General features: G+C 37.0%; 1 protein-coding gene and 1 long non-coding RNA gene across 2 annotated transcripts; one reads left to right on the top strand and one right to left on the bottom strand.

Moving 5' to 3' along the window:
• Window positions 1-1,402: 1,402 nt before the first annotated feature.
• Window positions 1,403-14,405, top strand: mfap5 (microfibril associated protein 5). Its single transcript, XM_067449698.1, has 7 exons — window positions 1,403-1,499; window positions 2,839-2,923; window positions 3,041-3,070; window positions 10,898-10,930; window positions 11,012-11,099; window positions 11,207-11,280; window positions 12,416-14,405. The coding sequence occupies exons 2-7, from the start codon at window positions 2,878-2,880 to the stop codon at window positions 12,517-12,519; spliced, it is 375 nt and encodes a 124-aa protein (XP_067305799.1). The 5' UTR covers window positions 1,403-1,499; window positions 2,839-2,877; the 3' UTR covers window positions 12,520-14,405.
• On the bottom strand, window positions 3,916-8,561 carry LOC137083765 (uncharacterized). The gene is made up of 5 exons (XR_010906601.1): window positions 8,489-8,561; window positions 7,611-7,667; window positions 7,338-7,378; window positions 6,970-7,102; window positions 3,916-4,354 (listed from the first exon to the last, which is right to left on the bottom strand). It is a non-coding gene; the product is annotated as an uncharacterized lncRNA (long non-coding RNA).
• Window positions 14,406-16,474: the final 2,069 nt, after the last annotated feature.

Below are 16,474 nucleotides of genomic sequence, written 5' to 3'. Positions count from 1 at the left end.
AGCAGCAAAAACGACTAGAGCAGGACGTCTGTATGTGGTAAGTTACAAGTTATACACTAACTATATAATATGCTTAGCGGCTTGTGTTATTTACATATTTATACTTGAATTATATCGTCGTATTTTTGTCTTTGAAGGTGTACATGTGGGAAGTGCAGTTGTGCACGTGTGTTTGTGTGTTTACGCGTGGTTTGTGTAGACAGTAAGGTGACTAAAAGCAGTCTCACTCACCCTTCTAACGTTGGGACTGCTCCATCCTTCAGCATTAGGCGATTGGGAAAATTCGGCGTCGAGCTGGGCCTTGTTTATGAAACAGCGAACAGATATAAACATTCGCGCAACTCAGTTGCTGATCCGGAAAAGCAAATTACATCCACTGTTGCCTTAACGCGGGGTTTTTGGCGAATCTGTGCAGGACTGTCTTGGTCTGGCAACCAAAAACCCACTTTTTTGGTGACATTGTTATGTGCTATGTGTAATTGTCACCTGTCCAGCATCCTACAAGCCCCGCTTTGATGGGCGTAGGCTGTTGCTTTCGCTCTCTCCCTCGCTCTCTCTCACGCGCAGGCTGTTGCTTTCGCTCTCTCCCTCGCTCTCTCTCACGCGCTTCCGGTAGAATTGTCCGTAAGGCCCATACAAGGAAATTCCGCCCCCACTAACGTCAATGGGGACGCATGATCTCAAAAAACTTGCCGAAACTTATGACTAACCGGAAGTAGTATTTTTGACAAAGAAATACTCCCATCAAACGTCCACCTTAACTTTTGAAACTTTGTCTATGTTTAGTATGGGATTCCAAGTCTTTAACAGTGTAAAAAGATCAGTATGCATGAAACAGCATTTCACCCCCCCTTTCAGTGCCGTTCTTTGTTCTTTTCTCAGAGAAAAGCTTAACTCCAAGTTAACTCAGAGTTGCGGTCAAAGCTGATTCAAATGACTACCATTCGACAGCTTCTGTGTATACTAGTAGCATGCAAGCGCAACTCGGCCGTCATTATGTGAAGACCTGCCTACAGACTCTATACACAATGTGATTGGCCTGACCAGAGTTTGGTTTTTACAGCTCAGAAGTGTATTGAGATTTGCTAGATGACACTTGCGGCAGATTAGATTTGCTGCTGCTAGGGTGCGCATAGGCAGATTTCTCTTTCACAAAAGAATGACATAAAGAACAACACTTTTAGATTATCTCTATTTATTCTGATTCAGAACACAAACAACTTCAAAGTTTAATGTAGGACTGCCTAACAGGGCCTAAGATGATATTATTAGCCCCAATAAAAATGTTTCCTTTTTTAAAAACCTGTGGCAAAACCATGCCATATTCTCTTTAAGGGCTATAACTCCAACATTTGGATAAAAATGGGAAGAGCGAATGAGCAATCGAGAGAGAGAGAGACAGGCGGAGGGAGGTTGAGGGGAGGGAAGAGAAAGGGAGGGGAAAAGTAAAAGCCAAAGGATTCTGAAAAACACAAGGAGCAACAGAGGATTGGAAATTTGTAAGTATTATAAAAACAAATTCTTTTGAGAATATTACATCATTACCATCATCATACAACTCATCATCTAGTCATTGCTTTTAACATGCACACAGTAAGACAGAGGATACGCATTCGGATTGTGGCTAGTAAAGCATCTTAAAGAGATGAATATGTAAAAATCTGCATTACTTGTGAAAAAACGTGCAGCAGTACAAGAAATACATGCTTTAAATGAAAAAGAATGCAGAATGTGAGTGTAGACTGTGCATGCACTCTACATTTGAGTTGTCAGTTTATGAATATATAATGGGTCCCTCAGGCTAAACTTTGGTCTGAGGGAATGCATAAGGGTTCGTATGTGTTTATGTGCATGTGTGTGATTTTTCATCTGTGTTTGTGTGTGCATGCACGCATATGTGTGTGTTAGTTTGTTGAGTCCACAGGGAGGGGTGGGAATGCACATTCTTTAGTGTGAGCTCATGTCTTGGACACCGAGAAATACAGACTTAGAGGAAAAGACTTGGGGAGAGAGAAGGAAACAGACAAAGCTGAACGGATGGAACAGCTGTAACTGATATCTTTAATGAGCGATTAAGAATAGAGAACTTAAGTTCTGTGACATCAATAAATGAGAATCTGAATGAGTCAGAGGCAAATGAAAATCTAGGCTTCAACCATCTGCAGGTCTGCCTTCTCATATACAGAATTCATTTGTTTTGTCCAAGTCTTTCAAGGATGTCTATAAATGGATACATTTTAGAAGTGTGGACCTGTTGACAACATGGCCTACTAAGGAGTAAATCTGTTCTGCCAGCACATGGATACATAGTAACCGGTCTGACATTGAAACGTTTCTTTTTTCAAAAGAAAAAAGAAAAATACTTTCCATACCATCCATTTTAAACAAATTAAAGTGGATTCTTATCCAGAAGGATAAAAATAATTTTAGCAACCCAAATAGTTTAGTAAAAATAGTCTTTTTGACTTTCTATTCATCATGCAAAACACGCATCACAGAAGCCCCCCCAAAAATATTAAAAAACTCTTCAACACTGAAAAATTCAGCTTTGTATCACAGGAATGAATTACAGTTTAAAATATTTTAAAATAGAAAACAGAAGTTTTTTAATTTTAAAACTATTTCACAATATTAGTTTTTAATCATTAAAAAAATCATACTGACCCTTGAACGGTAATGTATCAATAGCCGTATAATCTTTATTTATTTATTTATTTTTACTCATTTTGTTTTTTTAACAATTACTTTCCATACCATCCATTTTAATTTCTAAAAAAGCTATTCCATGGTTGTTATGATAAACATGCTCATAACAGTTCTTGCTCTCTGTTTCTCCAGCCCCTAAACTGTGATCGGACCCCGTAAAGACCCTGAAAGATGGGCAGCTATCCAGTCTCTGTGCTGCTATGCTGTTGTTTCTTTGGTAAGTTCATCTAAACAACCAATTACAAGCCAAATCATTTAATTAATATGAATGAATGATTCCTTTTGAATGCCCAGCCAAAAAACTTTTTCTGCATTTTTTCCCCCCTTCTCTCAGTACTTGTTACTGTCCGGGCACAACAAACTGGTAATTCACCATAACACTGTAACTATTTTGTTAAAATTATTTTGTGAACATCTGAGTGAGTGTGTGTGTGTGTGTGTGTGTGTGTGTGTGTGTGTGTGTGTGTGTGTGTGTGTTTGCAGACTGGGCCTAGTTGTCACAATGATATATCTCAGTAGCTCAAAACTTACACTTGGTTTCAAACATATATGCATTATATAGACATTTTCATAAATGTCAGTGGCAAGTTGTCATGTGTTTTTTCTGTTGTCATTTTCTAAATAATTAAATTAAATTGTATGTTTTGCTGTTTCATGAATAATTTGTGTTTAACTGTCATTTAAATGTTTTTTTTTTTTTACCAAAAGTCTATACAATAGTCGAATGAGCAAAAAAAGAAAAAAATAATAAATCAAGAAAAAATAAATGCATAAATTAAAAATAAATTAAAGTTATGCCAAACTGTAAAATATTGCTACACTGTAAAAAATTCACCCGTATTTTTACGGTAAAGTACTGGCAGCTGTGGTTCCAGCCCATTACCGCAATTTTACAGTTTCAACAATGCTGTAATTTCACAGTAAAGTACTGGCAAGCTAGTTCCAGTCATTTACCGTAATTTTACGGTTTCCATAATGCTGTAATTTCACAGTAAAGTACTGGCAGCTGTGGTTCCAGCCCTTTACCGTAATTTTACGGTTTCAATAATGCTGTAATTTCACAGCAAAGTACTGGCAGCTGTGGTTCCAGCCCTTTACCGTAATTTTACAGTTTTTAATTTGTATGGCTGTTCTGTAATTTCACAAAGTACTGGCAGCAATGGTTCCAACTACAATGCTACAGTATAAAAAAAGTTAATATAAATACTGTTTTCTATTTACTCTATTGTCTGATATCTATTAACATCCCTATGTACCATAATGTTTACAGACATTCCAAACAGACTTTTTACTCAATGGAAAAAATAAAGAAATAGATTATGGTGTACATTGTTTGCCATTTATTTAAAACAGGTTTTAACAATACATTCAATGCATTTTAAAATGTATTTTCTCTGACTTTCTTTCCTTAAATACTGTTTTAGAAATCATTGAGAACCAATGGATCAAAAATCCTTGATAGGGCAAAAAATACTGTCAAAACATCCCAAACCTGCTTTTAAAAGAGCTGGCCTGGGAGGAAGTCCAGATCTGAGAGGACATAATCAAGAGAACCAATGGGCGAATAAAACGTAGGAAGAGGCAAAAAAAACAGCCAACACGGCCCACATCAGCTTTTGACAGATCTGGTCTTAGAGGAAATCCAGGTCTGAAAGGAAAGAAAATCAAGAAAATCTTAGTGGTAAAATAAAGCACATGGCAAAAACTAGTGATCACATACTCTGTGAAAACTTTCAAAAGAGACATAAAATGATCATGTTAATGAACTAAACTAATCTTAAACAGCAATTGAGTGTGCAGTTTGTTTTGAATGTTTGTTACAGCATAGAGGAAAAACATAAAAAACAATCTTAACAGAAAGATTATGGGGTCAAGACAAGACCAGAAAGTTTAGCTGTGTGTAAAAGAATGTGATTGTGTTTTTTCCAGTTGGCCGGATAGGAGTACATTTATTTAGTAGATTTAGGAGTATATTATAATTGTGTATATGTAAAGAGAGCTAAGTTAAATATAAAACATTTTTTTTTACAGCAGAAGAAGTACATTTGAGAGTACAGTGGGAAAAAAAGCTGTAAACCCTCAACCTTTGGAATTGGTTGGTTCTCTGCATTAGTTGATCATAAAATTTCATCTGATTTTTACCAGTCACAAGTATAGACAAACACAATGTCCTTAGAGGGATAGTTCACCCCAAAAATCCAAAATTTCTAACCCCCATGCTATATATAACACATGACAATCGCATTGATTGGCTGCCATTCTTTTGACACTTAAAAAACACAACAATCTTGAAGTGGATGAATCAATGTCTTCTGAAACCAAACCGTAGATGTGTGTAATAAAAATATTAATATTTTTAACTCACTTTATTTTTGTGTTTGAAAAACAAACAAAAAATGAAATGCTAACTAAACTATAAATCATTACTTCCAATCTACTGTCATAAGTGAAGCTCATGCGAAATGTCGGTCATCTTTGCTTCTGTGTTACTTCTCGAACAAGCTTTCACAATGCACTTACATCACGTCACAATGTCCCTCTGATAAGTGCTCATATGACAGTAGACTGGAAGCAATGAGTTATTTAATTTAGCATTTTTAGGTTTTTTTATTTTATTGCACAAACCTATCATTTGGCTTTAAAAGGCATTGATTTATCCACTGGGTTCATATGAATTACCATCACGATCGCTGTTCTTTTTTAAGTGTCAGACATGTGACAGCCAATCAATGACATTATATGGACTCAGAGATGGATTTGTTTCCTAAAAATCTAATTTTGTTTTGGTAATAATTGTTCATGATTCCCTTGTTTGTTCTGAGCAGTTAAACTGTCCACTGTTCTTCAGAATAAAATCCTCCCCCTGGCACCCTTTGTAATAGTTGAGTCCATCAGTAGTTCTCATTGTGAAAAAATGGGTCTTTAAATCATGCAGTCACTATTGTAAAGGGTTCAATTGTGCAGAATATGCTGGAAAACCAAAACTGTGCTGGACATGGTAGATTTTTCTGAAGAACATTGAGCAGGTTAACTGCTCAGATCAAACAAGGCACTCATGTACAACCATTACGACACAAAAACAACATTTGTGGTTCATAGAGATAACAACAAGGTAGTCACTTACCAAATTAACATTTTTATTACACAGCCCTGAGAGTGTGGGAAGTGTTGAGTAAAGTCATTAAAGATTATAATTGTTTGTGTAGCTAGCTTAAACACTTTTTTTTTTGTCTATGTGACTAATGAAGATCACATGAAATGTTAAGAACAATTAATGCAGACAATCATTCCAAAGGGTTCAGATACTTTCTTACCACTGAATATGAATGCAGGTAAAGGATTAGTTCATCCCAAAATGAAAATGTCCTGATAATTTACTCACCCCAATGCCATCCAAGATGTTCATGTCTTTCTTTCTTCAGTGGAAAAGAAATTAAGTGTTTTAAGGTAAACATTTCAGGATTTTTCTCCACACAATGGACTTCAATGACAATCAGAATGTTGAAGTCCAAATAAATGCTGTTTCAAAGTGCTTCAAAGGGCTCTCCTCAATCCCAGCTGAGGAATAGAGTCTTATCTAGTGACTCAATCTGTCATTTTCTAAGAAAATTTAAATGTATATACTTTTTAACCACAATTGTTCATCTTGTGCTGGTCTGCAATGTGACAGGCATTACGTCATCCCATTGGAAAGGTCAAAAGTAATTACCACCCCATTGTTTACTAGTATGGAGAAGGATTATCGTTCACATTGTATTGTATGTTGAATTACATATTTATGGTTTTGTGTCAGTTTATTGTTTAAAATGGTCATTTCGTGTGTATATCCTGGATGTCTAATAATGTCATGCGAGACCTTTCCTATGTGAGGATGTCATGCCTGGCACGGAGACCAGCACAATATGAACAACTGTGGTTAATAAGTATATACTATTTATTTATTTTTTTAGAAAATGACAGATGGATTCCTTAGCTGGGAGTCATTTGAAGCACTTAAAAATCCTTTGAAACATATTTATTTGGACTTCAACATTCTGGTTGCCATTGAAATCCATTGTGTGGAGCAAATTTCTGAAATTTTTTCCTCAAAAAACTTAATTTTTTTCCCACTGAATAAAGAAAGACATGAACAACTTGGATGGCATTGGGGTGAGTAAATTATCAGGAAATTTTCATTTTGGGATGAACTTATCCTTTAAGCGGTGTTGATTCTTTTAGGAAGCTGCACAAATGGGAGTGTCAGTAGGCATAAAGTTTAGTTACCTAGACGAAATTCCATTCGAAATCGATGAGGTTCCATAGAGAAGCAACTTTGGGATTGACAGTGGCAGACTTCTTGCTGACAAGTTTTCCAGTCTTCTTTGAAACCACCTTGCCTCTGCAGGTCTTAGAACCTCTTTCGGGGTTTATCCAAACACACACACACACACACACACACACACACACACACACACACACACACACACACACACACACACACACACACACACACACACACTTTAAAATAGAAAACTTACAAAAATCTACCTTTTATCAATTTAAATATTGGATTAAATATACATTTGCTAAATTACGGGACAATAAAAGAAAATAAACAAATTTAAAGGGTACTATAAAAGGTCACAACATACCTTTGAATGAATTCCAATGTGCCACATGCCTCCTCTGGATACTGACAATTGAAGACAGAACATTGTAAACATTATTCCAATTGCATTCAGAAATCGTGATTGTATGCCCTTACAAACAACACGACCCTCTAGTCTAGGGTAAACATCCAGTGTTCAGTACAGTTATCTGCCCTCCCTGAAATTATTTTTTTCTTCAAATTATACACAACACTTAAAACAACAGTTTACACAAAAATATACATTTTCTGATAATTTACATGACGTGAAACTCACCAATGATTAGGGATGCATACAATGTCAGTAAAACTCAGTACAACAAGTGATTGATTCCTAGAAAAAAAGAATACAATTATTATTTAATAAATATTTAATCTTTAACCAAGCAAAGAAATTCGACGTCAGAGCATGGAGAACATTGCATAGTGAAACTTAAGCTGTTGAAAACTGTCTGCTAAAACGAGTGCAGTCAAGAATATCTGCCTCCTCTTTCAAAAACAACCTCTTTGACTTTTAATACTACATAACGTTACATGCGAATCTCACAAAAAAGCAAGTACTCGGACCACTAAATTGAAAATATAACATACACACACACACACACACACACACATATATATATATATATATATATATATATATATATATATAAACGTTAAATATCTATTTTGCATTGGGAATTTTAACAGCTTTACATTATTTGCATGGAAACTAATCAAATTGACCACAACATTTTAATTGCTATCATGGTTCTGGATATTTCGAGTAGTTTTGTAATTATTCTCCATCTTATGTGCATGATATTAACGTTATGCGAATAACATTAATGCATCTGGTTAGATTAACGTTAGCATCATGTAACATTAACTTACTAAACCAGAAATTCATGTGAATCGAGATAAGGGTTAATGTTACTACAAAAGCAAGCCAAAATAATTTCTAAATGGTAACTTAACTTCAACCAAGCAAATTCGCAGTAATACTTTAAATCGGAGCTCAGAGAATATTCATTAGCAGGCGAAAGGCCTCATGCCGTTGAGAGCTCTGTCTGCAAAATGCGATTAGGGCTAGCACAGTCAAAAATACCTTGTGAAAAAGGCGATTTTATAGGTTGGGAGCAACATAATAGAATAACTGCAAAGAAATAAACTCACCTTGAACATTGTCCTTCTTTAAAATAGCCTAGACAGAGGAGTGTTGCTGTTCTTTGACTGCGTCTGCTTTCTGTTTGAAAAAAAACCGCGTTAAAGATGCCCCGCCCCCACGTGATATTTTTTACAGGCCAATACTGTTTTTTCCAGGAACACATGGATTTACACATAAATGCTGTAAATTTACTGCAAGTAATTAATTTATGGAACCTAGACTGTTAAATTACAGGATTAAACTGTTTATTAAAATAACAGTATTTTACTGTTGGAAATCGCCCGTATTTTTACAGCAATTTTTAACAGTGTATTTAAAAAGTAAATAAATGTAAAAAATATATTTTTATTTTTATTTTTTTGTGCTAAAAGTTATATAAATTAATTGGTAAATTCAGAAGTTTTTTACTAGAATTGTATTGTATTGTATTTTTATACTTTATTTAATAAGTTTACTTAAATATTATTACTAATTTATACAATTTATATAAACATTTAAATAGTTCATTATATTAATTTGCAATGTCACTAGTTTTAGTAAATTAAAAAAAGGATGAGAACGGCTTTTGTAGAAAGTCTCTCTCTGTAGTCTCTCTTGTCTAAAGATAAAGCATTTAATGAATTATTTCTATTGTAAATAATACTCAAAAGTCCTTGTTTTGACAACTCACAAATTTGCCCGTTAAATGAACTGTATCTTTTTCCTGTTCTTTGGAAAAAGAAATGTTCTTTAGCTTTTTTGTATCCCAGACTTAAAGTACTTAAAGTATTAAAGTATACAGGTGCTGGTCATATAATTAGAATATCATCAAAAAGTGGATTCATTTCAATAATTCCGTTTAAAAAGTGAAACTTATATTTATTCATTACACCCAGAGTGATATATTTCAAATATGTATTTATTTTAATTTTGATGATTATAAATGACAACAACAAAAATCACAAATTCGGTATCTCAGAAAATTTGAATATTGTGAAAAGGTTTAATATTGAAGACACCTGATGCCACACTCTAATCAGCTAATTAACTCAAAACAATTGCAAAGGCCTTTAAATGGTTTCTCAGTCTAGTTCTGTAGGCTACACTATCATGGGAGAGACTATTGACTTGACAGTTGTCCAAATGACAACAATTGACACCTTGCACAAAGAGGGCAAGACACAAAAGTTAATTGCAAAAGAGGTTGGCTGTTCACGGAGCTCTGTGTCCAAGCACATTATAAGAAAGGTGAACGGAAGGAAAAGAGGTGGTAGAAAAAAGTTTACAAGCAATAGGGATAACCACACCGTGGAGAGGATTGTGAAACAAAATCCATTCAAAAATGTGGGGAAGATTCACAAAGAGTGGACTGCAGCTGGAGTCAGTACTTCAAGAAGCACTACACACAGACATATGCAAGACATGGGTTTCAGCTGTTGCATTCCTTGTGTCAAGCCACTCTTGAACAACAGACAGCATCAGAAGCGTCTAACGTGGGCTAAAGACAAAAAAACAAAGAACTCGACTGCTGCTGAGTGGTCCAAAGTTATGTTCTCCGATGAAAGTAAATTTTGCATTTCCTTTGAAAGTCAGGGTCCCAGAGTCTGAGTCCATCCAAAGGATGAGAGGAGAGGCACACAATCCACGTTGCTTGAGGTACAGTGTAAAGTTTCCACGGTCAGTGATGGTTTGGGGTGCCATGTCATCTGCTGGTGTTGGTCCACTGTTTTTTCTAAAGTCCATGGTCAACGCAGCCGTATACCAGGACGTTTTAGAGCACTTCATGCTTCCTGCTGCTGACCAACTTTTTGGAGATTTCATTTTCTTGGCACCTGCACACAGTGCAAAAGCAACCAGTACCTGGTTTAAGGACCATGGTATCCCTGTTCTTAATTGGCCAGGAAAACTCGCCTGACCTTAACCCCTTAGAAAATCGATGGGGTATTGTGAACAGGAAGATATGCCAGACCCAACAATGCAGAAGAGCTGAAGGCCACTATCAGAGCAACCTGGGCTCTCATAACACCTGAACAGTATCACAGACTGATGAACCCCATGCCAGGCCACATTGCTGCAGTAATCCAGGCAAAATGAGCCCCAAATATTGAGTGCTGTACATGCTCATACTTTTCAGTTGGCCAAGATTTCTAAAAATCCTTTCTTTGTATTGGTCTTAAGTAATATTCAAATTTTCTAAGATACTGAATTTAGGATTTTCCTTAGTTGTCAGTTATAATCATCAAAATTAAAAGAAATAAACATTTGAAATATATCAGTCTGTGTGAAATTAATGAATATAACTATAGTAATATAGTTGCACTTTTTGATGATATTCTAATTATATGACCAGCACCTGTATATCTATACACACACTGACTTTCAAAAAGAAACCTACCGTACACATTTTTAGTTTCCTGTACTTTTCTTTTTCTTACCAGAAATATCAGACATTGATGCTTTGCCACCACCAGGTGAGTTTGTATATACAGTATTTGCCAGTACACCATTTGTATCAACAGTAAGACAATAACAATCTTGTTTCTGTCCCACAGACTGCAGAGAGGAAACATACCCCTGCACCAGGATGTACTCTGTCCATCGACCGATAAAAAGATGTATCCATTCGCTCTGTCTCTACAGGTGGCTAACATACATTTTTAAGCTGCTTTCTCTATCCTGCTTACATTCTCCTCTCTGTTGAACATACAAAAAGAGGTTTGTGACAAAATGGCATCTGTTTCCTCCAGTCTTCCAAGAGTCTATGTGATCAACAAGGAGATCTGTGTGAGGACCGTGTGCCAACAAGACGAGATCCTGATGGGTGAGACACTCAGTAGTAGACTACAGAACAACCTAATACACTAATGTGAATTTAGTTTTTGAAAGGATATTGTTATATATTATCATATAATATATTATTATCCCATAAAATTCAACTTATAATGATAGGTCTGATATCTTTAGATTTACATGACAATTTTTTACCTTTTACCTATCCTGAAAGAAGTTTTTTTTTTTTCTGGAAAAATTTACTTAATCAATATTTGTGTTGTTTTTGAGTAAATATATGTGTAAATATCAACGATATTAAAAGCAAAACTAATATTTTAATATTAAAGGTCCCGTTCTTCACGTGTTTTCAAAGATTTGATTATGTTTACAGTGTGCAATATAACATGTTTCGCGTGTAAAAAAACACAGTATTTCTCACACAATTTACTTATCTGTACAGCGCTGTTTTCTCTGTCCTAAAAGCGGCCTGATGATTTCCTTGTTATATGAAGTCCCTCCTTCAGAAAACGTAGCGAGTTCTGATTGGGCAAGCGCTTCCCATGTTGTGATTGGACAGCAGCTTAGCGTACTTTGCCCAGAAAGGTCCCGCCTCTTACCTTAACGGGGAAGATGCAAGCTGAATGCACGCTCTTCTCCACGTGGGAGAGTAACAAGACGACGCCCCCTATTTTACGTGTACTTAGAGGCGGAGGGTTAGTCAACAAAAGGTTCTAGTGACGTCAATACAGAAGGAAGTGCAGCGGTGTAGTCCAAACCGGCCGTTCGCCGTAGGCTTTGAAAGGGAACTTCGGTTAAATAAAATATCTCGCTTGGCATTGAACTTTTGAGCTTTATAATTTTACAGGTATTTTTTATGCTCTAACAGCAACATTTCACACTAACTAAAGTTTGAAAGATGGAATCGCGATGAACAGTATCCTTTGATCATAAATTGATAAAATTCCATCTTGCTACATTTTTTAATAAATCAAACTAACTTTAACGTGATTTATGCTTGAAAGATGAAGAAAGCGCTGGTGTAAAAAATAACAATAATAATTAGACTTTCACACTCACCAATGCTGCATTTATTCGATCCACAATAAAAAATATACAATCTTATGGTGGTCTCTCTCTCTCTCTCTCTCTCTCTCTCTCTCTCTCTCTCTCTCTCTCTCTCTCAGCTGAACTCTGCAGAGAGAAATCTGGGTGGCCAAAACGCCAAAAGAGGACAACTAGTAGACGCTGTCGCCGTGGCTACCCAAAAACCTGGGCAAACAAGCCGTAAAGTTAGATGATAAAAGAAAAGATGGATGACAGAAAGAAAACAAAGAGAGTCCTGGTTCCAACAAATACAACTATATAAATCTGAATGTTGAACTCTTAAACTTTAAACCGGAAACACTAGAATACTGTTTCATATTTAATGAATACGTACACAAGAACAAATGAGTAATGTATTATTAACACTCTATTAACTATTAAAGGGTTAGTTCACCCAAAAATGAAAAAAAATATGTTTTTCTGCTTATCCCCAGGGCATCCAAGATGTATGTGTTTGCTTCTTCAGTAGAGCACAAATGAAGATTTTTTTTTCTATAAAAGTAAAAAACACAGTTATACACACAAATCCCTTTTAAACCCTGCAGCTCATGACAAGACAATACATAGATGTCTTAAAATGTCTTTGTTATTTTTTTACCTCATTGCAGACAGATCTCATCTAATATAATTGGTGGTGGCTGAGGAGATTCCCCCTTTCTATATGTAAAGCACTTTGAGTGTCTAGAAAATCGCTATATAAATGTAATGAATTATAAATTATTGTTATTATTATTATTATTATTATTCCCAACGCCATTATTTCTGCCGGAGAAGGTCAAAACCTGGTGCGATCATATATATATATATATATATATAGAATCCTCATTAGTGCTTGCGCAGATCAGTCGAATGAGGCATCTATGTACACATATTTATGATCGCACCGGGTTTTTGACCTTCTCCGGCAGAAGTAATGGCATTGGGAATACTGGATGAGATCCGTCTGATATGAGGTAAAACAATACCATAAATACTGCTCGGTTTCTCACAGAAACCAATCGTATCGTGTCTTAAGACATCAATGTGTCGCCACGAGCCACAGTGTTTAATATGGATTTGTATGTATATGTGTTTTTACTCTCATTGTGACTCTCATAGAAAAACACCCCATTGACATGCATTATATGACTGGCACAGTGCAACGGTTGGAGTTAAAAATCTTCACTTGTGTTCTACAAACAAACACACCTACTTCTTGGATGCCCTGGGGGTAAGCAGATCAACATAAAAGTTAAATTTTTGGGTGAACTATCCCTAACAAACTAACAAAAAATTATGATTAACGAATTAGTAAGAAATATTGTTCAGTTGAATTTCGTGCACTATTAGCTAATCAGTAACTTTTATTTTTTCATACCTCCCAGAGGACTACTAAGAACTACCATACACATATTTATAATTAACATGAATAATACATAATGTATAATCAATTCTAAGCTTTTGCGTTTTTTTGTATGTTTTTGTAAGTTTTTGGATTGAAATTTCTTCCGATTGATTTGGTAACACTATTGGGTTACCATGTTTTTCCCTAAGAATACTGATCCAAATAATTAGTAATTCCTTTAGAAGGAAGTTAACACTTGAGTCATTACTATAAACAACCTTACATAAACTGCAAAAGGTTTCAATGACTTCAGTCAATATTAGGGAAAGTTAATAGTAGTTACGTGCTAATATTGCATTCCTCATTTGTTCCTGTGTAGTTATTCATTAATGACAGAACAGTATTCGAAAGTTTAAACCTGTTGTGTTCCTAAAACAAACAGAAGCTGCCACAATCATTACTGTTCATTATCAATTTACATCACTTTTTTAAAAATTATTTTAAAGTTTGTGCTTGGAACTGAAATAAGCTTGGTTGAATGTCTCAGCGTTTTTGTTTTAAGACTGTATTTTAAAAGGATCACAAAGAGCATGACAATGCACAGCTATGGTGCTAAATGTTAAAGTAGCCCACTGTATAACCACTATATGTGCTTTATATTCTTCTAGTATACAGTAAATGTCCACACCAACCACTGTAAGTAAAAGACAGCATCCACAATAGCAAATAAAAATGTTTATGTCTCATTTCAGAATTAATGTTACTTATTAATGACTTCTTTTGGACTTTCATGTTTTGTATGTCAGGATGTAGATGTATAGCATTGGATTTTAGGATACCCTATTATTATAGAAAACTAAAGTCAGCATGAAACAGAAGTTGCATTAGTTTTTTCTATTATGATGTATAGAGTGAAAGCCTGTGTACAAAATGGCATACTGGTAAGAGGGGTAATTTGATTAAATATTTTGAGGGCACATGATTTAAAAATAAATAAATAATGGTGCACACGATTAAATCACTTATCCATATAAAAATAACAATGGTCAATTTTGATTTTATGGTAACTTTAAACAGAGGACAGTATATGTTGCATTCAAGTCCTCTTGGGATGTTTGTATTTACAAGGTGAGTGTCAGACACAGTAAGTAAGTTTAACGTGAAACAGTGTATTAGCAGAGGTAACGGACACAGAAAGAAGATAGAATGATATCTTGACACAAGGAGAAACCTTAACTGACTGATGACTGAACTTTCCTTGTAGATGGTGGAGATGATGGTGAAGACAAAGACGAATGTGGAGATGATGAAGATGACGAAGACAGGTAAGTAGCACAACAGGTATGTAGATGGTAGTCATAGGATGGTGTCAGTGCAAGACCAGACGATTAGTGTTTGTGACTGTCGTGCTTATGTGGCTCTGGTGATTATGCGCAGGTGATCAGAATGTTGGTGATTGTGAACAAGTGGGCGTGGCATACGTGTCTGTGTCTGATGGAGCAGTATGTGCGGTTGTGACAGTACTCCCTTCTCCATGGGCGGCTCCTGAAGACTGCGATGGTTGGCGGCGACGGGGTCTACCACGGCTTTGAGGAGCGGGTCGTTCAGGGTGGTCCTGGTGGAACTGTGTCAGAAGGTTGGGGTCAAGTTCTTGTTGATCCAGCTCCGCTCCTCGGGACCGTAGTCCTCCCAGTCCACTAGGTATTCCAGCTGTGACCCCCGACGCTGCAAGTCAAGGATAGCTCTTACCCGGTAGACGTTGGGGTCTTCATCGATGACAGGAGGAGGAGGTACAGCATTATCACCAGTCTCTGTGTAAGGAGGAGACAACAGTTCAGTGAAGGGTTTGAGAAGGGAAACGTGGAATGATGGTGCAATACAATACTGTGCAGGAAGGTTGAGACGGTAGGTCACTTCATTCAGCTGCCTCTCTATGGTAAATGGACCCCTTTTTGCCCGGTTGGTACTGCGGTGGGGGTCCTCTCCTGAAGTCAGCCTGTGCCTTGTGCCTCCAGACTGCCTGCTGGAGTTGCACCTGAGCTGAGTCCCAGACCCTCTTGCTTTGTTGGAGCCAATAATCCACTGCTGGGATCTTCGAGGGCTCGCCCGACCAAGAGAAGAGAAGCGGTTCATATCCTAGAACACACTGGAATGGGGTGAGCCCTGTGGTGGACTGCCGGAGGGAGTTCTGGGCATATTCGGCCCAGGGTAGGTATTGGCTCCAACCCTCCTGGTTCCGATGGCAGTACAGCCTCAGGAATCTCCCGATTTCCTGAATCTTACGCTCAGTCAGGCCATTGATCTGAGGATGGTACCTGGAGGATAGCCTGACGGATACTCCTAGGAGACGAAAGAAGGCTAACCAGATGCGGGATATGAATTGGGATCCTCAGTCGGATACTATGTCTTCCGGGCTGCCTCCGTGGCTTCCAGCGCCATTGGCAATCCCTTGAGGGGAATAAGTTGACAAGACTTTGAAAAGCGGTCTACGACCACTAAGACAAAGGTGAACCCTTGAGAAGGAGTAAGATCCGTCATGAAATCCACCCCAATGTGAGTCCAAGGGCGTTCCAGAATGGGCAGAGGCACCAGCTTACCGTCAGGCAATCTCCTAGGAGTATCAGCAATGGCGCAGACTGAGCATCCCTTGATGTACTGGGAGATGTCCCGAGGAGCGGAGGGCCACCAGTAGCATTGACGGAGGAGCGAGAGGGTCCTTTTCCACTTCACCTTCCCATTAAATGGGACTGACGAGCATGGCTGGAGGGAGGATGGTTTCTGTGTTCTCAGGGTCAGGATCCGCTTGATACAACCG

Source organism: Pseudorasbora parva, chromosome 7 (assembly GCF_024679245.1).
Source record: "Pseudorasbora parva isolate DD20220531a chromosome 7, ASM2467924v1, whole genome shotgun sequence".
NCBI lineage: Eukaryota > Metazoa > Chordata > Actinopteri > Cypriniformes > Gobionidae > Pseudorasbora > Pseudorasbora parva.
This window is presented reverse-complemented; position numbering and strand designations above follow the sequence as displayed.